Genomic DNA, 23296 nt, shown 5'->3' with positions numbered 1-23296 from the left:
AGAGGGCAGTGCTGGTACTTGGCACTGACCTGACATTGGAGCTTCCCCATTCTCTTCTATCCTACTTGCCCAAAACACGATTTACCACACTTTTATCTAGAGACTTACTCATTTGTCCCAGAGATAACTCTACCCTTTGCTACTGCTAGCACACTTTCCTTACTGCTCTTTTCCCCATATTGATTATTTTTGTCAGAGTGTCAGTTGGGCTGTTCTGTTAAAAAAGGAAGTGGGTACTATTTGAGGGAGCCATGGTTTCCCTAGTGGAGTAGAAACAGAGTCAGGGCTGAGCATCTGGTAAAAGATGACCTAATTTCTCAAATGTCCCAGCCCCTGAATGCAGGTCCATACAGGTACTATTACTGGCAGCATTCTAGACTGAGTCTGGGTGATCAGGGGTAGAACTTCTTCATCTCTGTGCCTGGTACAGGTTTGTTGAATGATGTCCTTTGGTCCCAGGAGCAGGAAGTAGCAAGGAGGGAGCAACTGTAGATTACCTTTGGAAAAACTGTCTATTCTGAATTTCCAGGCTGTATAACTACTGAAGGCGGACAACTGTCCCGGGCAAATACTCCTGCTTATGGAGGCTTACAGGGACCATCATCCTTTTATCAAAGCCACCAGTCCCCAGTGGCTCAGCAAGATGCTCTTAGCCACCCCTCACACAAGTTCCAGTCCCCAGGACTCTGCTCCTCATCTTTGTGCTGCTCCCACTGCTCCCCAGTCTCACCATCCCTCAAAGGCCAGGTGCCTCCACCCAGCATACACCCAGCTCACAGCTTTAGGCAGCCCTCTGAAATGGTGCCCCAACAGCTGGGGTCACTGCAGTGCTCCACCCTGCTGCCCAGGGAGAAAGAGCTGGCCTGCAGTCCTCATCCACCAAAGCTGCTGCAGCCCTGGCTGGAAACCCAGCCCACTGGGGAGCAGGAGAGCACGTCCCAGCGGCTGGGGCAGCAGATGACTTCTCAGCCTGTGTGCATCGTCCCCCCACAGGATGTTCAAGGAGCCCATGCCCAGGCCACCTTACAGACACCCTCTATCCAAGTCCAGTTTGGCCACCATCAGAAGCTGAAGCTCAGTCACTTTCAGCAGCAGCCACAGCAGCAGCTGCACCCTCCACCACCTCCGCCACCTCCACCCCCACAGCAGTCACCCCTACCTTTACCTCCATCCCAGCATCTGGCTTCTAGTCAGCATGAGAGCCCTCCTGGGCCTGCCTGTTCCCAGAACGTGGACATAATGCACCACAAGTTTGAGCTGGAGGAAATGCAGAAGGACTTGGAGCTTCTCCTTCAGGCTCAACAGCCCAGCCTGCAACTGAGTCAGACCAAATCTCCTCAGCATCTTCAGCAAACCATTGTGGGGCAGATCAACTACATTGTGAGGCAGCCAGCACCTGTCCAGTCCCAGAGCCAGGAGGACACCCTGCAGGTGAGCCCCAGGGTGGCTTGGGGCACATATTCTCCCCATCCCAGGATTGCTTTGGGAACATAGCCTCTCCAGTCACAGGGTGGCACAGGAAAACAGTTTCTTCATCTTGGGGTGGCATTGAGCTCAGCCCTCACATTTCAAAACTACCCTGGGCTCAACCTCCCATCTCAGGAAAGCTCCAGAGAACATAGTACTTAGTCCCGTCATAGATCAGGACTCAGCACTCTCCAGAGTGGCCTGGCTTTGTCTTGTCTTCCTGAATGACTCTAGAGACCTTGTCCAGAGGTGGTACCTTCTGAGCTGTGCTGGACTCATGCCAGTGCCAGGACAGAAAGGAGACTATCTCTTATATTTGTAACCTCCCCAACTCCCTTGCTGGGAACTTATGAATCACAGAGAGGGAGAAGGGGAAAGCTTAAGGAGTGGAGTGCTGCTTCTCTTTTTTCTCAGCAAGACAACTGAAGAGGTAGATTGTAGTTCTGGAATCTTTGCTGCATTCCACATCTTCATTCTTAGCTCCTGTTTTCCCTTTCTCCCAGAACCTCCTATAATAGCTTCTTTTCCCTACTCCTCACTTTTTCCATAGTGGCGTCTCCTTTAAATCTGTAATCACGTTTATATCTTCAAAGCAGCTCTACAGACTTTTACTTTATTATAAAATGTAAGGCCTCACATTTATGCTTCAGCACTGACAACTTCAGATCATGCTTCAAATGTCTTCCCCTGAGGCTCAGTTCCTTTGAGGGAATATAGAATAATCCCTTGATAGCAGAGAAGGGTCTAGGGTTCATAGAGGGCCACAGCTAAATCTAAGTCAAAATAACGTTGATTGCTGAAGTGAATATGACAGAATTAGTTCAGAATTCTCGGTTTGGGTTCTATCCTAATATTGTCATATTAGGATGTAGTCTTAAGAAGAGTTTATATAAGAGTATTTTTCTTTTTGAAAAAATTTTAAGCAGTTCACAACGCGTAAATGGTGGCAATGGACAGGGCAGGGTGGGCACTAATTCTTGCTGCTGCTGCTGCTGCTACTCTCTACAGTGAAACCCACTCAGGTTCTTATTTTCTTCTTCAGGCTACAGATGAGCCCCCAGCATCTGAGGGCCCAAAGTCAGCTCTCCCTCTTGACAAGAATACTCCTGCTGTCTTGCCCCAGGCATCTGGGGAAGAAACCCCTCTCAGTGTCCCCCCGGTGGACAGCACCATCCAGCACTCCTCTCCAAATGTGGTGAGAAAGGTACTAATAGAGTCTATCTTCCCTGACAACAGGGGACCCAGTGATCGCCAAGACCCCAGGCACATGGATGAGGATGATAGGGTGGGGGGAGGAGTGTCCCTGTTCCATCCCTGGTTGTTATACAGTCCTGACTCATGCCTTCTGTCCTAATAAGTTAGCAATATAGGTCCTCTTCCACCCCCATTTCCACTCCTATCTATATGCTTAAAATGGGACCTGCTGGACTTCATTTAGAGTGCAAGGGGAAAGGGAAAGAAAGCCAATTTATGAGCATTTACTCTGTTCTTGAACCTGTATGGTGCTTCGCAAGCATTGTCTCACTTAACTTCCTAACAGTGTGTGAGGCAGGCATCCTCATTGTACAGCTAAGGAAGCTGAAGTCCAGGGCCTACAACAGGTGGAAGAGAGAGATGAGGCTTATTTAAAATGAGATCTATATAATCCAAAGCCTGAACTTTTTTCTCTCTGCAGTGAAAATGGGGAAAATATTTTATGTGGCCCCCACAACCCAAAGTTGGTGGGCCTTAGAATTTGAATCAATGGAATTTGTTGGGTGAGTGGTCTGCAGGGATGTCCTACAGAGGCAGCTGAGCATCTAGGGGCACTGAGATCTCTTGAAGATGAGCTATTAGAGGCCTTCCTGTCCACCCACCTACCAGCTTGTTGGAAGTGTTTGTTTACCCTGGCAGTAATCCAGAAATCCCACAATCCTCAGCTGTCTACTTCCATCCCTACCCTTTTCTTCCCACCCATGGCATCCTTCTAGCTGGAACCTCAGTACTGTGCCATGCCCTCCACTCACCCCTCCCTGTATCCCTTGGCCCTGTTCCATTTATCCTGTTGTCTTTTCTGGCCTAGTGCCATCAGCCCTCCTGCTGACTCCACCCAGCCCTGAACGTGATGCTCTGTCAGCTCTTCTGTATCCTCCCAGCCTGTATCCATGACCCTACAACATCCCTCTGGTCCTGCAGCACAACTTTGCTAGTTGCTCAGCCTACCTACCCCTCACCAAGTTTCCCCCGCAGCACCATTGCCATATATGTCTTAGATCAGACAGATGGCAAAAATGAAATGTTAACTTGGAAATTTCTGGTGCCTCTTGAAGTCTAGGTAGGCCTCTGATATAAATGGCTTTTTGTTTGTGCCTGTCCTGTCTTACTCTGTTGAAAATGGTTTGGCCTAGAAGTCCTAGAGGAGCTGTAAATAGGCCTTTTGTGTCTCTCAGGGGTTTAACCTTTTATACCTGGGTCAGCCACCTATCCATCCATTCATTTACTTATTCAATGTTTTATATATGTATATATATAAAATCTCCTAATATGTGACAAATATTTACTAGGTGCTGGGTACACATTGGTGAATAGTCCCACACTAGAGCTTACAGTCTGGTGGGAGAGATAGACAGTTAAACAAACAACAACAATAAATTATGATAAAGTACGTAGTCATTGGCAATGGAGCACCTGACTATGGGAGAGGGGACTGTTCACAGAAGGCTTCCTAGAGTTAGGAATTTAAGCGGAGATTTGAAGGAGGAGAGTTGGACTAGTGAAGGGGAGAGTGGTAGAATAAACAGTTAAAGGGGTTAGCAACTAGGAAGGCCTTGAAGTAAAAGAAAGCCTGGGGCACTTAGGGGACTTCAGATAATTTGGCTTGATAGAAACACAGGATGCACCGGTGAATGGGAGTGATTAAAACCAGAGATGTTGGGAGGCCTTGTAAATTACACTCTGGAGGTGGGATTCAGTTTTGGGGGTTGTAGGATGCGAATGAAGGATTTCCAGCAAGGAAGGACATGGTTTGAATTAAATTCAAAGGGTCACATTAGCTGTGGTAAGGGAGACCAAAATAGTATAGAGGAGAATTAGGAGATTGCATTAAATCAGTAATGATGGGAATGAAGAAGAAGCAAGGATTCCAAGAGATATCAAATCACAGGAGTTTGGGACTCAATGTCTGATTGCTGATAGGAGGTGAGGCAGAGAAAGTCCTTTGGCTCAACACCCAGGTCTGTCTTGGCCTACTGTGATGGGAACATGGGAAAAAGAACATATTTGGGGGGAGGAAGAAGTTAAGTTTTGAATTGTTGATGTTCTTCCGTGGAAGATACATTAGAATATGATCGGAAGGCAGCCAGCTCTAGATGTCAGTAGTTCAGAAGGAAGCATGGGAATTGCCAGTGTTCAAGTGGTAGTGGAAGCCATGCAGAAAATGTTGTTGCTCATTTGATGAGGCTCAGTTCTGTACCTATACACAGTACAGAGGAAAGGAGGTGAGCCACGTATAAGCATGGAGTCTGTGCTGCCTGTAGGAATGGCCCACAGGGTTCTCTGAGCAGCAAGAGGATGCTGCCGTCCTGTGTGGCTGCAGGTTGGCATAGGGTTAGCAAAGGTCCTATGAATTCTCATTTTGAGCTGCTCCTCGTCCTTATTAACTGTGGCCCATGAAGGGGTTTGGAGGGGCAGAGAGCCTGGCATTTTTTAGTTGTGTTATGGGCTTTTTCATGGCTTGGACTTCCAGAAGAAGGATCCTCAAGGTTGTCATCCTGGTCCAGAGTAATCTTTCGGTTGACAGAGAAAGGTCAACCTTGACAGAGGAAGGTACTGGTTAAACACAATGCTACTGCAATAAGAAAAAGGGCTTTCTTTTGGAGGAAATTCATTGTCTTAAAGTTAGGGTTGGGCAGGGTGGAGGGTGTGAATCTTAAGGATACCAAACAACATTTTGAACATCTTATCATTGAATGATAATACTCAGTATAGTATTTTCTACTTTTTTCCCAAAGGTTTTTACATGAATTATTTCCTTTTATCTTTTTGTTTATCCTAGCAATACTATGAGAAAGCCACTTTCTTATTCCCTTTTGAAAGATATGGAAACTGAGACACAGAGAGGTTAAGTGACCCATCTAAGAGTTACACAGCAGACAGTGTGCAATGTTAGCATCAGAGCACAGGTTCCTGACCCAACCCTGTTTTCAATGACTAGGTTAAATTGCCTCTCTTTGTGCACTGCAGTGGGAGAAATAGGACTCCGTTTGGCCTCTCACCTTGTGCATTTTCATGTCTTTACAATCTTTGAAGTAGCCTGGGGTCTTGCTGAGGAGACATTTTAGGACTCAGCATAGTTTGGTCTTGGTTATCTTTATCTTGTAAAAGTGTTTTGGCTTCCAGTCCACTTCTCAGCCTGTGCTGGCCTGTGAATGCCAGGGAAGTCAAATGTTTATCTGAAAATCACAGAACAGAGGAAACTGTGGCACCAGGCACCTTTCTGTGTATTCCATACCAACTCTATGTCACCACAAGGAAGACTTTTGGTAAAGCAGAGCATCTGTGCACAAGTACCTTGGAGTTGGTGCTAAATGAGCTGGTGGTGAGAACAGATTGCTGCTGAAAATGATATGTGAAAGTTCTTAATCGGTTTTCTAGTGGTCTGAGCTCTGCAATCTTAGGAGCAGCTTATCCCACTCATCTTTCCTGCATCCAGCAGGATAATTTTGAATGAATTTTGGTATTTTTTGGGCACTAGTTGTTGCCTAAGCTTCCTAATCTTGGTTCAGCCACCCTGAAGAAAGATCATGGTGACAACTCTACAACAGAACTGCCTTACATCCCAAGTGAAACTGGAAGACATTTTGATGGCTTCATTTCGTATTTCTGAAAAAGTCAACTGCTGAAAAAATACACATGATCCTTTCCTCAGAGCTCTCATGGGGTCAGAGTTCCAGGCATCACAGAGAGTCCTATCTGAGCCCCAGTTCACCTGCTAGGGGGACCTCTCTTCTGCTGCTCATAATGCAGCCCCCAATCTTCAACAGATGACTTTGAGGCCACCAGGATGCTGCTCATGGCTTAAGAGAAGTCTGGGATGTATTTCCAGTAAATGGTAAAGAAGCAGTAGGCATTCCTGTGATCCATATTATTAAGAGTGATGAAGAAGGATAAAGAATAGTGACTCAGGTGGATAGCATTTATACCACTACCAAAACACTTTGATGCCTGAGCTCTTAATTTGACTCTTGTAACAACTCAGTGAAATTTGTATTAGCTTGTGGAGGAGGAAAAATTAAAGCCCAGAGATGGGAAATGACTTGCTTTAACTAATACTCTAAACTCTGGAATATGTGAGGAAATACCAGGCGTCCTGCCTTCATAGACTCCAAATTCACCACTGTGGACCAGATCATGGGTCCTCAACTTCAGCAATGATCTTTTTCTCATACCCTGGCCCTGACAGCTGCTTTTGTAAGAATTTTCCCAGGGCCTGGTGAGGCTTTGTTAGGTCTCAGTCTGGGTCCTGTTCAGCATCTGCAGAACTGTACACTCTGTTCTACTCAGGAGTCAAGCCAAACACTCTCCAGGTCTGGCTCTCTGAATTCTCTAAGAAACCTATCTCCTTAGTTCTATCCCAATTTCATTCATAGACCAAACCTAAGATCTTTGTCTAGGTCTCCTGACCCACAAGAAAATAGGTCCTTGCTCCTAGGCCTTAGGTTTCCTACACTGGCCTGGGCAAAATACCTCTGACCTGATTCTCTTGAGTCTCCAAGGCTTGGGTTTCGAGGGTTCTACTTATCTGGCTTTCACTTCAGACTTCCTGCAATCCACTTATTCCTTTCCTCTTCTTCCACCTCAGACTCTGGAATCCACTTTGCTTTTCTGTCTTCCCTGGATCATCAGGGCACTGGACACTTTTCAGTTCTGTTCACCCATGAAAATCTTTTCCCACTTGACTTTGGTCAGTTAGCATATATCAGCATAGTTACACCCATAGGAATAGTCTTAATTAGTACAAGCGCTGTTCATTGAGGTCGAGGAGCACTCACTGTCAACAAGAGCAATAACTTTGCTATTAAAAATCAGCATATGAAACCACTTCCTGGAAAAGTAGTTCCTTCCTCAGCTACCTGATTCAGTAGTTTTAAGACACTATTGTTAAACCAGTCCACCTAATCTTGAAGCTGTTGAAGCCCTCAAATATTTCAAGTGTTCTATTCACAAAACTATTTACCTCTATCCTGTCTCCTTGTTTGTTTCCTCAGCCAGAGTGAAAGCCTTCATTTTGTTTCTTTTTTTTTTTTTTTTTTTTGGTTTGAGGACAACATGTTCTAGGTCTGGGAGAAGTTCATCATAACACGAGTAGATAGGGACAAGAGCTGACCCTCCTGTTGAAGGGCAGAATGGACGGTCTGGACCTGATTCAGCAAGGATCCGTCCTAAACTGTGTTTTAGAAGAATGACATGATGAAGCTGTGTCGGAGGGTCATAACCTTAGGTTTCAGGCTAGGTAATCCCAGATCATGGGAAGCAGCATGACACTGGCCCACACACTTACCTTGTAGCCCTAGCACACGTCTTCTACAAGCACTGTGCTGTGCCCTTTGTGCTGTCGTGTGCTCTCACAGCGCTAGCAGATGAGCTGGCCCTCGTCTTTGCAGAACAGGTGCAGCCGCTCTCCATGTTCCTCACACAACATTCCACTGTCCATCTCCTTGAGGGTTTCAGTGATGCTTCCCAGCTGTTGGGCCAGAGGCTCCTCACATCAAATGGGGCCTGACACTGGGGACAGGAGAACATCTTCAGCCACGGCTGCTTTTGTCTTACGTTCTTGAGAAAATCTGTGATGCGCAAGTAGCAGTAGCTGTGTCCACAGCTGATGCTTATTGGGTGAGCCATCAGGGTCAGGCAGATGGAGCAGGCTTCCTCCCACGTCTTCTTGGTGCTAAAGGACATGGCTTTTCTTGAAAAGTCCCAATATTGGATCTAGAGGTGAAGGTGAAGAGCCAGAATTTTCCACAGTGATAGAAACACACCTCATCTGAGCCTCTGTGTTCTGAGCTGGCTGCTACTGGCCTGCATAGTTCTTGGAGTCTTTGAGTTTCTGAGGCTGGGAAGTCCAAAGTCCAACTGGTGGTGGCAGCAGCAACCCAGGGGTCTCACATTGCAAGATGGTGGAAGCAGAGAGAACAGAGAGCTTCACTGTGTTTCCAAGACACAACTCCCAAGTCATTTACACGGTGGTCAGTCTGATGATTTTAACCACTGGAATAAAAACCAGAAACTAGAAGTGAGCAGGCAAAGCTTTGGAGCAGCAACAGAAACAGATGTCACAAAAGCCATGCATTATATTCTGTATGAGATTATAAACCCACACTCAGGTATATAGTTAGTGTTTCTTATCTGCCAAGCTTAGGTATATGGTTTTCTTTGGAAATTTTTAGTTTTCCTACATTATATCAGTAAGCAGATTAGAAGCACAGAGTCAAGATTTCTATAATAGCAGCTAATAACAAGGGAGAAGACAAGAAACATTCGCCTGGAAAAGTGCCACAGTATGTGGTCATTCAGTGAAAGGACAAGCTAAACCCTATGTTCTTAGAAGTTCCTAAAAGCATCACTGAACTACTTAGTGGTTCACCAAAGTTCCTTGATGTCACTAAGAAATGGTCTCATTAGGCTCCATGTACTCTGTTTAATAAGACAGGGTAGTGTGTAAAGTGTTTTAGAAGTACTCCCATTCAAATTGTTTTTAAGCCAATTGCATTTTATTATTGAAAGAGGTATGTTTCAAATATCTGGAAAATTAATTTATGTGGAATACCACCCTTTCTGCACTACTTTATCCCCAGCAATATTATCTTGCTGTAAGAACCTGAAATTTATATTAAACTCAGGGCATATGCACTAAGTGTCTGTTTATTGACTTCTCAATCACTTCTTATTAGGGCCTTCTAGCTAATAGCTCAAAATCAACACCAGCCAGGAGATTTTCAAGGATGGGACTGGATTCCTCATCTTGGGCCTATATGAGCTTGGGAAATCTGGGTAATCACTCTGTGTCTCAGTTTCCCTTCCTATAAAATGAAAGTACAATGTTTTTTTCTGAATTTTGACAATACCATGTGGTGATCATTAGAATAATAATGTTAGCACATTGAAGTCCAGAAGGAGATCTGGGTGGTGATGGTGGGAAGAGGGAGGGCAGCAGGTAACAGCATGGGTCAAGCAGAAGGCAGGTTAGATGGGTAAAGGGTTGCATAGGTGACTAGTAGAAGAAGTTGAAAGTCAGACAATTCAGGGAGGTACAGACAAGTGGTAAAGGCAGGTAGATTAAATAGGTTACAGGTGAGGTAGTTCAGACAAGTCAGGCAAGTGGCAGGCAAAGATAAAAAGATAAGAGGTAAGAAGAAGAAAGAGACAGGGAAGGGAACACAGTTTGGGAGGAGGGAAAATGAGGAACAAGTGAGGAGGTGCTAGTTAAGGCAGGCAAGAGGGGGTTCTTTACGCTCAGAGTTGTCTCCCTTCATCCCCCAATGATGACTTGAGCTGATTATTAGAGTGAATGTTTTTGGCATTTTGGCTTCTCTTCCTCTTTGAACTAGAAAATAGTTTATCTTCACTTGCAAACTTCAAAATACATATTTCCCCTCATGAAATCTGAATGGTTTGTATGTGCAGATGAAGTCAAGGTGTTGGTTACATAGCTGACAGCCTGGAAGTGTCAGTGATAACCCTATACAGACTTTACAGCTGGAGATACACTTTCACCTTCTCTCGTTTGACCTCTGAACAATCCTCAGTGCTAGAAAGGGCAGGCAGTATCATCTCTATTGACAGATGAGTTCCTTCTGTGTGTAAGGCACCAAATGTCAGACAATGTGGCCATATTGCCAAGCCCTTCTCCAACACTAGCATGGTTTTGAGAAGCCCTGTCCTTCCTTCCAGGCCCTAGAGACTCAACCTGTTTCCCTTGCCCTGAAAATTGGCCCTACGCTTGCCCTTTATCTTGTAGCACTGGCAGCAGAGTAGGATGGAGGCTCTCAACTTGCCTCTTTCTTCCTGTACATGAAATAAGTACTTTTTGTTTTCATATTTTATAGCTCCTCAGTCCAGAGATCCAGATGAACTATTAAAAATAGTTAACACACAGCATATATGGATTCCAGAAATGCCATTGTGTTTGTATAGCCTGTAGAAATGGGATCTAGGTTGGCTTCCTCATAGCATTTTCTCTGAATCCTTTCCCCCATGGAAGTTTCCTAGTTCTTGTTTCTGCTGCCAGAGCTTCGTCCCACCTCCTGATAGCATTGGCCTTCTTGAGATTGGCTGTAGATGTGGAGATGGAAGCCACAAGTCTAATCTGCAGTGCCTTAAGACATATTACTGACCTCATACTGTCTTCTGGGTTTTATGGGAGAAGGTGCAGCAGGCTCACCTCAAAATAAACTGCAACATTTTCCACAGCTCAGTCTGCATGTCCTCCTCTTCCCTATCATTATAGTAACTCACGTCTTGTGATGTGTAATAAGTTATCAGGACAGGAGAGTTGATATCCTACAAATGTGGTGTTTCCCCATAAGCTTGGAGTTTTGTCCTTGGGGATTTTATTTTGTACATATTTTGTGACATACAGCATCTGACCATTATTACTTGGATGGTCACAGATGGATTTTGGTGCTCTTAATGCTTGGCTGCAAGGATCTTACTGAGAGCCATCTATGTAATTCTCAATGTCCAGCAGGGTAGATGAAATGAATACCAGAATTGCATTAAATATACACTTTGAATAGGGAGAAGGTGAGAGAATCCAGTTCAAAGGATTAGATTGTCATATATTACAAAAGGGAATACAATAATCAATGGATATTCTTGTCCATAGAAAAGGAAATATAGAATATTACAAAGTAATGGTAGAGCATAACCAGGACAACAAGGGGATTCCAAGGGATGCCAGCCTGGGCATGTTTGAGATAGCCATTGGTTTCTCACCTTGGTCCCTTAAGCTGGGCTTTATGCCTAGTTTACCCAGTTTGGTCTGAGCATTCCTCCCACCTCTCCCTCTCTTCAATCTTTCTTGTCTTGGGACTTTTTAGACTATAGAGCAAATTGAAGCCTCTTTATTAAAGATTAGCAAACTACTAAGGAAAATATAAAAAGCAACCAAAAGTATTTAATTCATCTTCTTTTAAAATAGAAAATTAAGGGCTGACTGGTTAACTCGGCTGTTTAGAGTGTGGTGCTGATAACGCCAAGGTCCAGGGTTCAATCCTTGTACTGTTCAGCTGCCAAAATAAATAAATAAAATAAAATAAAATAAAATAAGAATTAAGAAAATATAAGCTTTACTAGAGCAGTTAAATAAATAATAAGGGAAAGGAGGGGTAGGAAGAGAAGAGAAAGAGATGATAAGAAGAAAGAAAAACTGGAGAGCAAGAAAGAGAAGAAGGTCAAGAGAGAGAGGGAAAGTAGGTGAGGGAAGGATGAAGAAATTCAAGAACAGAGAATGGGAGAGATAATAAAGGGGAGTGAGCCCAGAGAGGTATAGAGGCAGACAGGCCAAGACTGAGAATGTGGCTTATAGTACCATAGATCTGGATTCTAAAGCTACAAAAACACTACATCAAATATACTTAGTGGTGAAATATTGAAGGGTACCTGTGAGATCAGGACTGAGATTAAGATGGGTACTATCAGGCCGACCCCGTGGCTCACTCGGGTGAGTGCGGCGCTGGGAGCGCAGTGGCGCTCCCGCCCCGGGTTCGGATCCTATATAGGGATGGCCGGTGCGCTCACTGGCTGAGCGCGGTGCAGACGACACCAAGCCAAGGGTTGCGATCCCCTTACCGGCCACAAAAAAAAAAAAAAAAGATGGGTACTATCACTATTTCTATTCAGCCTCATACTGGAGGTCTTAGCTAGTGGATTAAGGCAAGAAAACAAATGTAAGAAAGAAATAAAACTTATTATTCATAGATGACATGACTTGTGTCATGTCAAAATTTACAAACTGATGTTTTACAATGACATAAAAAAGCTTAAGATGCCTTTCTGAGCCTCAGTTTTCTCAAGTATAAAATTAGGGCCACAACAACAATAAAAACAATAACAATAACAGCAGCAGCAGTAGAAGCAGCTGGGGATTTTTGAGTACCTATAATATGCCAGACATTGTTCTAAATGTCTACATGAATTATTTCTTTTAACCTTCACAACAACCCTTTAATGGTTATTGTGAGGATTAAATGACGTAACATATGTAAGATACTTAGCAAATTGCCTTGCATATAATAAATTCTCAATAGCTTTTAGCTGTACAAAAATAGTATTTTAGAGGGACTCATAGACTCAGTTGTTAGTAGAACTAAGCTGTTGTTCATTAGGTTTAAGATTTGTAGAATAAACAGTCACATATTATTGTTGTTTTGAAAATTTTAAGTAGTTTGTTAATTCATTTATTCATCCAAGCCCTGATCTTAGTCTAGGAACACAGTGGGTAAGCAAAATAGATGAAATCCATGCCCTAATGGAGTTTACAATTTAGTAGGGGAAGCAGACATTAATCAAATGATATCACAGACTGTGCTATGAGACTAAAGTATAAGTACAAGGCACTGTGAGAGCATAAAAGGGTCTGGACTAGAGAATGAAAGAAGGCTTTGTTGCAAAGAATGACAGTTGAACCGAGTTCTGAAGGATAAGTGGAACAAGGGGTAGGGATAGGAAAATGTTCTACACAGAGGAAGCAGTTTCTCTAAAGAGGGTCAGGGTTGAGAGTGAAGGGAGAGCTTGGTATGTTTCAGAAGCTGAAAAAAATGAGTGACTGGAGCTCTGAGAATGACGAGAGCATGTTGTATGAGCTTTGGCTACAAAGGAGGACAGGGGACAGGTCATCAGGGCCTTGGGAGCCTTGTGAAGCATTCTTCCAGTTACCCTAAGAAGAAGGGGGTGCACTGTGGGCTGTTGAGAAGAGGAATGATATGATCAGATTTGTGTTTTGAAAATCCATCTCCACTGAGGAGAAGTGGTCTAGGGAGATACGAAAGTAGGTTAGGCCAGGGAACTATCAGTAGAGAGAGGAATTAGTCAGCATATTTGAGAGATGTTTAAGGGGTAGAATTGATGGGGCTTGGTATCAGCTTGGGTGAGGGAAGAGGGATGCCCCACTGATGACTCCTTCCTAGGATCTGACTTGCAGAACTGGGTGACTAGAAGTGATATTCACTGAGGTGAGGACAGTCTTTCTTTACTGCAAAACAGCTTTACTAAATTTATATTGAAACTTGACAGTGTATTTGAAGTTTTTATTTTCCTGTAGAAATTTGAATGTTTCACACATTGGGAAGGAATGACACTTTTAGGACACTGATTTTAGAAGTGTAGAGATGCTTATTCCTTATTTTCCCTTTGACTTTCAAAAGATGTCAAATTGTTATATATTTAGTCTTATTTTTAAAAAGGGCAGGGATCTCAAACATTTAATTTCCTGAAAGTAACATTTAGAACCAGTCTCCCTCCCTTCATCAAATCTGTTTCTTCAATCTGGAAAACTGAATGGATTCAATGCAGAAACCTATATTTCTTCCCCCGCCCCCAATTTAAGGAAGTAAGATTTTATTTTTTAAATTTATTTTCTTATTTTATTTTTTATTATTAGCATATTCCTCTTTACAAATTGTAGTCTTTCCCCATGCCCTCCACCCGACTTATCACTCCCCAACCCTCCTCTCACTTTCCTCCCGGTATCTAGTATCCTCAGCCATTAAAAAGAATGAAATTCTGACATTTGCAGCAACATGGATGAGCCTGGAGAAAATGATCTTAAGCAAAATAAGCCAGACACAAAAAGAGAAATACTTCATGTTCTCACTTATAACTGGGTGCTAAGAAAGAAGGAAGGAAGGAAAGAAAGATAGAAAGAGAGAAAGAAAGAAAGGAAGAATAAAACGACAATAATACATTGAACTTTCAGAAGGAAGAAACAAAGCTAAGGATACCAGACACCTATATTTCAACTTCTTTCTATCATCCTTTTAAGTCTCTTTTCCTTAGGTCAAGTAGTTAGACATAAGAAAAGAGTTTTTGGAGTTGGAACATCCTTGTCTCATCCAATGATTGTACAAACTGGGTCATATTAAGATTTAGCTGCTCTGAAATTCTCTATCTCTGGTTTGGAATGTCTTTGGCAGGTATACTAGGGCTACAAAAGACCTTCAGATATCTTAGTTAAAGCCTTTATCAAATGACGGTGATGCTTGTAGTTGATCTGAACAAATCTATAAGAAGGCCCTGGAGTTGCCAGGTTCTCCAACACTGATCTGGACTTTCTAAGCCTTGGCATTCTCTCAAAGAAGAAGGTCTGAGGCAGATCAGAGTTTGAGCCTTCTTAACCTCCTGCCACTTTTATGTAGCAGAGACTATCCTGTAAGACCCTTTGAAGGGAAGAGAAGCCACTAGTGATATAGTCAGAGAAGAATGTGAAATTAGAGGGCAGTCCCACAGTATGACTCTTTGCTTAGGTACAAGACTGGGGGTGGGGAATGTGGCTGATGGTGTGTGTGTGTGTGTGTGTCTCAGGTCAGGTGGTAGGTGCATGCACTCTCTCTCTTTCCCTCATGCTTGCTCTCTCTCTGACACACATGCACACATGCCCACACACACACACCCATGTCCTCAGCCTGTGCCTTCCTCTCTGTCGTAGCCTATCAGCCTCCTTGGTGTAGGAAATTCATGTGCTGCCTGAGTGCCCAGCAGCTACTAGAGTCTGGAGCCAGAGTGGATGGAATATGAGCATGGGAGCTCTTGTGGGCTGGGTCTCCCCCTCTCCCTCCCATAATTCCCAGCTAACAGCCTGATTCTACCCTTGTCTCTGCTCCCACAGCACTCTACCTCAGTGAGCATCATGGGCTTCTCCAACACTCTGGAGATGGAGTTATCATCTACCAGGCTGGCGAGGACCCTAGAGCCACAGATCCAGAGCATGAGCAGCCTGACAGCTGCCACCTCCCAGGCAGTACCAAGCCTGCTGAGTGGCCCTCCCCAGACTGTGTCCAGCCTGACAAGTGTTCAAAAACAGGCCATGCCCAGCCTGACAACCAGTCACCTACAGACCATGCCCAACATTGTTCGTGGCACATTCCAATCCATGCCCAACCCAATGAGTGATTCCCCCCAGGCCATCGTCAGCCTAGCAAGTGATCACTCTCAGGCCGGGCCCAGCCTAATGTCTGGTCATAACCAGGCTGTGCCAAGTCTGGCAACTTGTCCTCTGCAGAGCATGCCTCTGGTTTCTGATATGCAGCCAGAAACTGGATCCTGCTCCAGTCCTGGCTCTGGCCGAACTGCAGGGAGCCTGTGCCATGGGGATGGGGCTGACCCCTCTATGGGGAATGCCCTGTGTAAGGTAAGTCTTGGGGGAAATGCCATTCAACTTTCTCTGCTCATCACTGGGTAAAACTTTGGTCACTGAAGGCTTTATCCTGGCCTTAGTTTAACAGCTCTGAGACTGCTAATGGCAATAGTGTCTGATTTATTTGATTCTTATTGACATTTCACTTCTGAAAGATGGAAAATGAGGATTCCACCCTCTTCACTGACTCACTGGGACAAGGCTCCACAGCTCCTGGTCTGGATGTACACGAGGACTTGGCTATCTCTTCAGAACTGGAGGAGCCAATTAACCTCTCTGTGAAAAAACCTCCTCTGGCGCCAGTGGTCAACCCATGTACGGCTCTGCAGCAATACCGGACCCCAAAAGGTGAGACTCAAGTAAGCAGCCTACCTTTTGCGTTGGCCATAGACTTGAGCAGATGGACTGAGCACTTCCAGGTGAGATACAGGCCAGCAGATAGGCTCCAAACCTGGGGAGAAGTGCTTCCCTCAGAGGCTAAAGTCACTTCTCTCCTCCAGAACTGACTTATTGACACCTGTTCTGCTTCCTTCACTGTGGCCATGGCTGATCCAGGCATGGCCAGGATTTAACCTCCTGTAACATTCCCCATGCAAAAAGTCCTGGGGGTCTGCGTTATACGTAGGGAGAACTCACCCTGGGAGGGCTAGCCTTAACAAAATATAATAGGGAGGAGAAGGGGATGTCTGACTTTATACCTACTTCATAGGTTACTGGGACAAATAACTACAATGAAATAATTTGATAACTTACTCTGTAGTAGCAAGAATTTCCCTTGTACTCGGAAGTAATGTGAGTTTGTGTTGTGCCTCATAGTAAAGGGAATTTGGACCATTGGAGATTGGCTGTGATTGGCACTTCTCAAACTGGGCTATGCTAAGATTTGTTCTTCTATGGAAGGTGAGGTCTAGTTGGGAAGTTAGGAAGTGACTACCTAGTGATCATTTGGGACTTTTTCAGTTTAGTGTATGATGTGTGTTTTAATTTGTAATGATTAGTCTGTTTCCTATACATTTAACAAATGAAAACAAGAGAAATGTTTTTCTTTTTTCCTTACACTGTCTGAAAGACCAACTGAAAGATTATTGGATCTCATTACACACAGTAATGTAACCCTGCATTTTATGCAATTAAATTGTTTGGACCCTGCTTGCCCATATAAATGCCTGGGACAGTGCCTGGTGCTGAGTGGATGTGCAATAAGTGCTAGTTCCCTCTTTGGTCCCACCACTGCCTCCTGCTCATCTACATAGACTGCACTGCTCCAAGGAGGGATACCTGGGAGTGTGAACTGGATTCTCAGGCTGTACTATAATCCCAGCACTTGGCCGAAAAGGCAGAGGCTGGACAGATTGACTCCTCAGAGCAGGCAACACCAGTGTACTGAGAGCAAGTGATTTTTGAACTCATTTCAAAGGTGAGAAGTCGGCCACTCAGTGCCTGACCCAACACTCACTTGTAGGGAGCCTCTGAGTGTTATCTGTGTTCATCTTTTTAAACGAGTAGCCTTCCTCCTCTCTCAGGAAGGAGATCCATGGTAGGATTGTCACTACTATGAATGATTACAATGTAGGTAACAATTGTGTGAGAGGTGTGTGGCCAAAGGTATAAATAGCACATAGTAGTGGAAGGTGTGAATGATAGGGTATGTGTAACAAATGTATGTCACAGGTATTTATTTGTATTTTGCCTCAGAGTATGAGAATTTCGAACAAGGAGCCCTAGAGCTGGATACAAAAGAGAACCAGAACATCAGGTAACAGACTCTTGGCCAACCTTCCCCTCCCACCCCCAACTTCATGTCCTGCAAAGTTGGCACAGGAAGTAAACATCCTTGATGGCTTAACTAAAAGCGGAAGTTTGCTTGCAGTTGTCTTCATCAAGTGGGGTCTGTGTGGTTGGATGTCTGCGATGGTAGTGGGAGGACGTCCTGTCTCCTGCACTGTAAGGCACATGCTCTGTGTGCAGCCCTCCCTATTGATGGAGCCCCCTTTCTTGACCAGGGACTGTACTAAAGGCCTTCCCAGTGGCTAACAGGGCCTGGCCAGGCAGAGCTGAGCAGGAGGGCAGAATGTGGATGGGTAGAGGATCAGACTGAGTAGATCTTGAGTTGTGGCACCATGGATGAGCCTGATTTAGAGGTTGGGGACAGAAGAGGCTCCCACCAAGACCCAGGAGTGTCTCTCTTGTCACAGAGCCTTCAACAGTCCGCCCAAGATTCCCTACGTGCGACTGGAGCGACTCAAGATCTGTGCTGCCTCCTCAGGAGAGATGCCTGTGTTCAAGCTAAAGCCACAGAAGAATGATCAGGATGGGAGCTTCCTGCTGATCATTGAGTGTGGTACTGAGTCTTCCAGCATGTCCATTAAGGTACCACTTTGCTCTGCTGTGGCTTTGAACCTTGGCCCAGCCTACAAGCCTCTCCTTTCTTTCTGCTACTGCCAGAATTCTGGCTCTGGGGCCTTTCCTGAGTCTCAGAGTGGGGCTATAGCTTGGCCAGTCTTTGTCCCCTGCTGCAAGGAGCCTATGAAATGCACATCAGGAGTGAGCTGTCCCAGCATTCATGGGGCTTGGCTGGTTTGGGGTCCTGAAATAAGTGGTTCTCATAGTAGGTGTTCAGTGACCATCAGTCCCTCCCCTCTTTCCCTCTACAACTTGTCAATCTTGTGCTCTGCTCAGACTCATTTCTTCCCCAAGGTCAGCCAGAACAGCCTATCTAATGCCATCCGGGCCCCAGGTTTGGGGGGAAGAAAGGTTACTGTCACTTCTCTGGCTGGGCAGCAGCCACCAGAGGTGGAGGGTGCATCTTCTGAAGAACATAGACTTATTCCTCGAGGCCCTGGAGCCAAGAAGGGGCCCCCAGCCCCAATAGAGAATGAGGACTTCTGTGCCGTGTGTCTCAATGGGGGAGAGTTGCTGTGCTGTGACCGCTGCCCCAAAGTGTACCACCTTACCTGCCATGTGCCAGCCTTGCTCAGCTTCCCAGGGTGAGTGATACCAGTCCAGGGCCATCACCTGGCTAGCAGGGTTGTCTTTCAGGGGTTATTATTCCAGGCCAGGCCCACAGAGATCCCCTCTTCTGAGCTTCCTCCCCTTTTCTAGGCCTGCGTGAACTGCAGATCTGAGAGTTAGTGGCCCCTACAGCTGTGTGCCTTCTGCACACAGACAGGTGGATATTTGAAACTTGGTTGCCTTCCCATCCTCCTCTTTTCTCAGCTTCTTCCTGCACATAGATTTGTGCCTATACTCTTACCCCAGCTTCCCCTAACTCCCATTTTTCTGGATTCACTAAATCCTGAGTTACTGAATTTCTTTCAAGCTTGTGGCTAGGAAGCCATTTCCTGCCAGGCAGGGCTAGGGACTCAGTTTCCCACACTATCACCTCCGACACCTGTTTTGGGGCAGAGGGACAGGGAAGGATACTCAGGGCATGTGACGAGACCTAACATGGCCTCCCCTGCTTATGCAGGGGAGACTGGGTGTGTACCTTGTGCCGCAGCCTGACGCAGCCTGAGATGGAGTATGACTGTGAGAATGCCCGCTATGACCAGCCTGGAATGCGAGCACCTCCTGGCCTGAGCACATATGACCAGAAGGTAGGGAGGAGTCTCTGGGAACAGTGTTCCCTGCCCAGGGCAGCCCCTCTACCCCTGCAGGGACTGAGGCCTTTTAGAGGGATGAGAGGCTTTCTGGGTACCTTTCTTTTGGGCTATGCCTGACGACTTGGCCATGGGGGTTTGTATGATTTTCCTTCTCCCAGTAGTTTTCCTGGGTCTTGGAAGCCTGAACTGTGCCTTAGTATGGTGGCTGGCACCCTATGGGGTAGAGCCAGAGAATTATTAGGGTCACCACCTTTAGTTCTTGTAGAGGTGGGGCCAGAACAAAGTGACACTGTTGCCAATTCTGATTTCTGCAGAAGTGTGAGAAGCTGGTACTGTCCTTGTGCTGCAATAGCCTCAGCCTGCCCTTCCATGAACCTGTCAGCCCCCTGGTAAGGAAGGCCTCACAGTTTCTGCCTGCTGCTGTCCTTTCTGCTCTGATGGCCTAGGCCATGGAGCAGGATCGTGGTGGTATCCAGGGGGTGCTCAGAGCATGGCAACTGGAAGTAGTGACAATATTGAATTTGTGAATGGTCCAGGAGGCTCTGGGGGACATGGCCACTCCAGCTCCCCCCCGCAAACTGCTACTACATCAGACATGACTTGGCAAGTGACACACTCCTCCTTTTCTCTTTGTCTTTTCTTCGTGCTTTTCTTCCTGCTGATCCTTATCTTTTTCTTCTGTTCTTTCACATATATTCCAACTCATTCTCTATCTCTTCTTCCTTCTTATCTGTACCTCACATCTTCACTCTTCTTCTTTTTCCTTCTTCTGCTCTCCTCTTCTCCCCTAAGGCCCGGCATTATTACCAGATTATCAAGAGGCCCATGGACCTGTCGATCATCCGGAGGAAGCTTCAAAAGAAGGACCCAGCTCACTATACCACCCCAGAGGAGGTGGTATCAGATGTGCGCCTCATGTTCTGGAACTGTGCTAAGTTCAACTATGTATGTCTTGCTTGTTTTTCCTCTTTCCTATTTCCCAGTGACTCCAAGACTGTCATGGATGGGTGGGAGTGGGGGGTCAGTTTGGTCCTGGGCTATCATGGGGACCTGGGAGAAGACTCCAGGGGCCTGCTGTGGTGAGTGTGTAAAAGCGCTCTCGTACACTTGGGTCTCAGCATGGGCTCAGGAGGAAGATGGGGAGACACTAGTGACAGGCCATCTTTGGAGACCCGTCAGGGACACTTCTGCTTTAAGAGCTGCTACCAAACTGGATATCCTGAGTCATAGGAGAAAATGTCAAGTTCCAGACATACCAGGAGACCCAGCCAGGCTTCATGCTCTCTATATAGCTCTTGAGGGACCTGAAAGAGATGGACTGGCAGAAATGGGCCAGATCATAATTGCTGTCTTCCCCCATCAGCCTGACTCAGAGGTTGCAGAGGCTGGCCGCTGCCTGGAAGTGTTCTTTGAGGGCTGGTTGAAGGAGATCTACCCGGAAAAACTGTTTGCCCAGCCAAGACAAGAGGACTCAGACTCCGAGGAGGTGTCTAGTGAGAGTGGATGTTCTACTCCCCATGGGTTCCCTTGGCCGCACTACATGCAGGAGGGAATCCAACCCAAGAGGCGGCGACGACATATGGTAAAGAATTGCTGCCAGCTGGCAGCAGGTGGGCAGGTGATTGGGCAGTCAGGGGCACACATGAGCAGCATGTATAGAGCAACTGAAATGAAGCTGCTCAGGTGACATGAGAGATAGTGGTGGCAGTAAACCCTCATATACAACCCCTTGGCCTGCAAGGAAGGCAGGGCAATATAGGGGTCATTTCCTCCAGTCACCAATGAGGCTCAAAACTCAGAGAGTTGCATGTACCTGCCCAGGATCATCCAGCAAATTAGCAACAGCTCTAGGGTAAGAAACCAGGTGTTCTGACTCCCAGTTTGGTGCTGGTTATAGTATACTATGATTGTGATGCCTGTGAGAAGATCAGTACCTGATCTCTACTTGGGTTTGAGGTGGGAAGGAAGGGATCTTTTTCAGCTCCTTGGTGTAAGGAAAAAGGAGAGGTATTGCTTGCTGCAAAGAGAGCTCCTCTGACCTTTTGGCTGGTCCCACCTATGGAGACATGAAATATCAATTCAATGCTGTTTAATCCCACTGAAATTTATTTCCTGCTTACTGTGTACCAGGGTCTGACCAGACATCCCCAGTTGTTTATGATAACTCAACACACAGGGTTTAGCGGTGTCAGTGAATTTTGCTTTTGCATTCCTGGAGATAAAACACTTTGACTCTGGAGAATCCCAACCTTGACACAGCCTTTTCATGTTAATAAATCCTATGTTTGGCTATTCTAATTCCAAATATGTATATGTATATATTTGGAATTAGAATTAAAAATATTTGGAATTAGAATTATATAAATAAATAAATAAATAAATAAAATATATATTTTATGTATATATATACATATATATATAAATATATATATATGTATATATATATACATATATATATACATATATATATGTGTGTGTATATATATATATATATATTTTTTTTTTTCTTTTTCTTTCAGGAGAATGAAAAAGCAAAGAGAATGTCATTCCGCCCAGCCAACAGCATCTCCCAGGTGTGAGAAATGGAAGGAGACTGAGCACTCTGGCAGCTAGGGACCCATCCTGTTGACCATTCCTCCCCATCTTTCAGCTTATTCTTTTCAGAATGTGGATGTGAGATGAGTCTTGTTGAGCTGTGTAGTGCTCTTCTTTGCCGTTTGCATCTACAGCATTTATTTGGGAGCCATAGTGCATCCACTACAGAGAAGATTTCAGTAATAAAAGGAAAGAGGGAGGTGTTCCTTATCACCAGAGTGAGCAGAAGTTAGGGTCCACTTGACAAGACCATGCCTGGTTGGGCTCAGGAGGACCTAACATCCTTGGTGAATTATTTCTGCTGAAGAAGGCAAACCTTTCTCACCTTTCAGTGCCCAGGGCTCAGGAGCAATGTATATTATCTGAACTCCTCTTGGGTTCAGAAGTGGGTAAAGGAAAGGAGAGAGGTTTGGACATATGGCAGGCCTGTGATCCCTGGCCCAGCACAGCCAAAGACTGTCACTGTTTGCCTTTGCATGTCTGTCAGGACAGAGGCACCTGCCATGAGCAGAATAATGGAGGCTTCTAGAGGCCAAAGGTCTCAACTGGTGCCTACTTGAGTTCTAACGGTTTTCAGGGTATTTGTTTTTCATACCCCCTTTCCTGGTGTTGACTTAGGTGGCTGCTGTGAAAGTGCTCTGGATGGTATGGCATTCTTGACTGAGCTGGGTGGCTGTGCAGAGACCCACTTACATCTTCCAGTTCAGATTTCACTTGCAGGTTTAAGAAGACGTCAGCTTCAGAGTATGCCCTCTGTGCCACTTTGGGCTAATAGCACTTCTTTGGTATCAGAACCTGCCTTCCTAGAAGTGATTGTTGGTGGTTGTCAGTGGCCACCCCTACATCATCTTCATTCAGAGACCTGGCTCCTGACTTAAGCTGGGGAAGACTATGAGGCAGCTGCTGTCTGCTTCAGGTACAGAGTTCTCTGGGCAAAGAGAGTAACCCACAACCAACTCACTATGATAGGCCTCTCCTCCTGCTTAGAGATTCTGGTTCTCAACCTCTCCAAGTTTGCAGAGCCAAAGATCAGAAGTGAGTCCTCTGACTAGCCTGCCTCCAGGCTGTCCACAGCCCAGGAAAAGCCAACACTCTACTGGCAACCCTTTTTTGTTGTTGGAGGTTGGAGAAGGCCACAGGGACCAGCAGGAGCCAGACCTAGGCTTCAAGGGGTGTGGGTGTGGGTTCTGTGTAGGGTGGAGAAGAGTAAAATCGAGAGGTGAGAAGTCAGTGGCCTTCAGTG

General features: G+C 45.5%; 1 protein-coding gene across 3 annotated transcripts in view; it reads left to right on the top strand.

The window, feature by feature from the left end:
- Window positions 1-22754, top strand: part of TRIM66 (tripartite motif containing 66) — a 48046-nt gene extending 25292 nt beyond the window's left edge. The window contains exons 9-20 of one of the 3 annotated variants that reach the window (XM_063093354.1): window positions 530-1431; window positions 2510-2671; window positions 15329-15850; window positions 16012-16204; window positions 17552-17612; window positions 18052-18226; window positions 18638-18843; window positions 19326-19452; window positions 19773-19847; window positions 20251-20403; window positions 20822-21040; window positions 21978-22754. In XM_063093354.1, the coding sequence (XP_062949424.1) occupies window positions 530-1431; window positions 2510-2671; window positions 15329-15850; window positions 16012-16204; window positions 17552-17612; window positions 18052-18226; window positions 18638-18843; window positions 19326-19452; window positions 19773-19847; window positions 20251-20403; window positions 20822-21040; window positions 21978-22037 (2855 nt within the window). In that variant the 3' untranslated portion in view covers window positions 22038-22754. Of the gene's footprint in view, window positions 1-529; window positions 1432-2509; window positions 2672-15328; window positions 15855-16011; window positions 16205-17551; window positions 17613-18051; window positions 18227-18553; window positions 18844-19325; window positions 19453-19772; window positions 19848-20250; window positions 20404-20821; window positions 21041-21977 lie in introns of all 3 variants that reach the window. The other 2 variants (XM_063093353.1, XM_063093355.1) reach the window with 2 other exon arrangements.
- The last annotated feature ends 542 nt before the right edge of the window (window positions 22755-23296 follow it).

The sequence above is a fragment of the Cynocephalus volans genome, chromosome 4 (assembly GCF_027409185.1).
Source record: "Cynocephalus volans isolate mCynVol1 chromosome 4, mCynVol1.pri, whole genome shotgun sequence".
NCBI lineage: Eukaryota > Metazoa > Chordata > Mammalia > Dermoptera > Cynocephalidae > Cynocephalus > Cynocephalus volans.
Note: the sequence above shows the minus strand (reverse complement) of the source record. Positions and strands in the feature narration are given on the sequence as shown.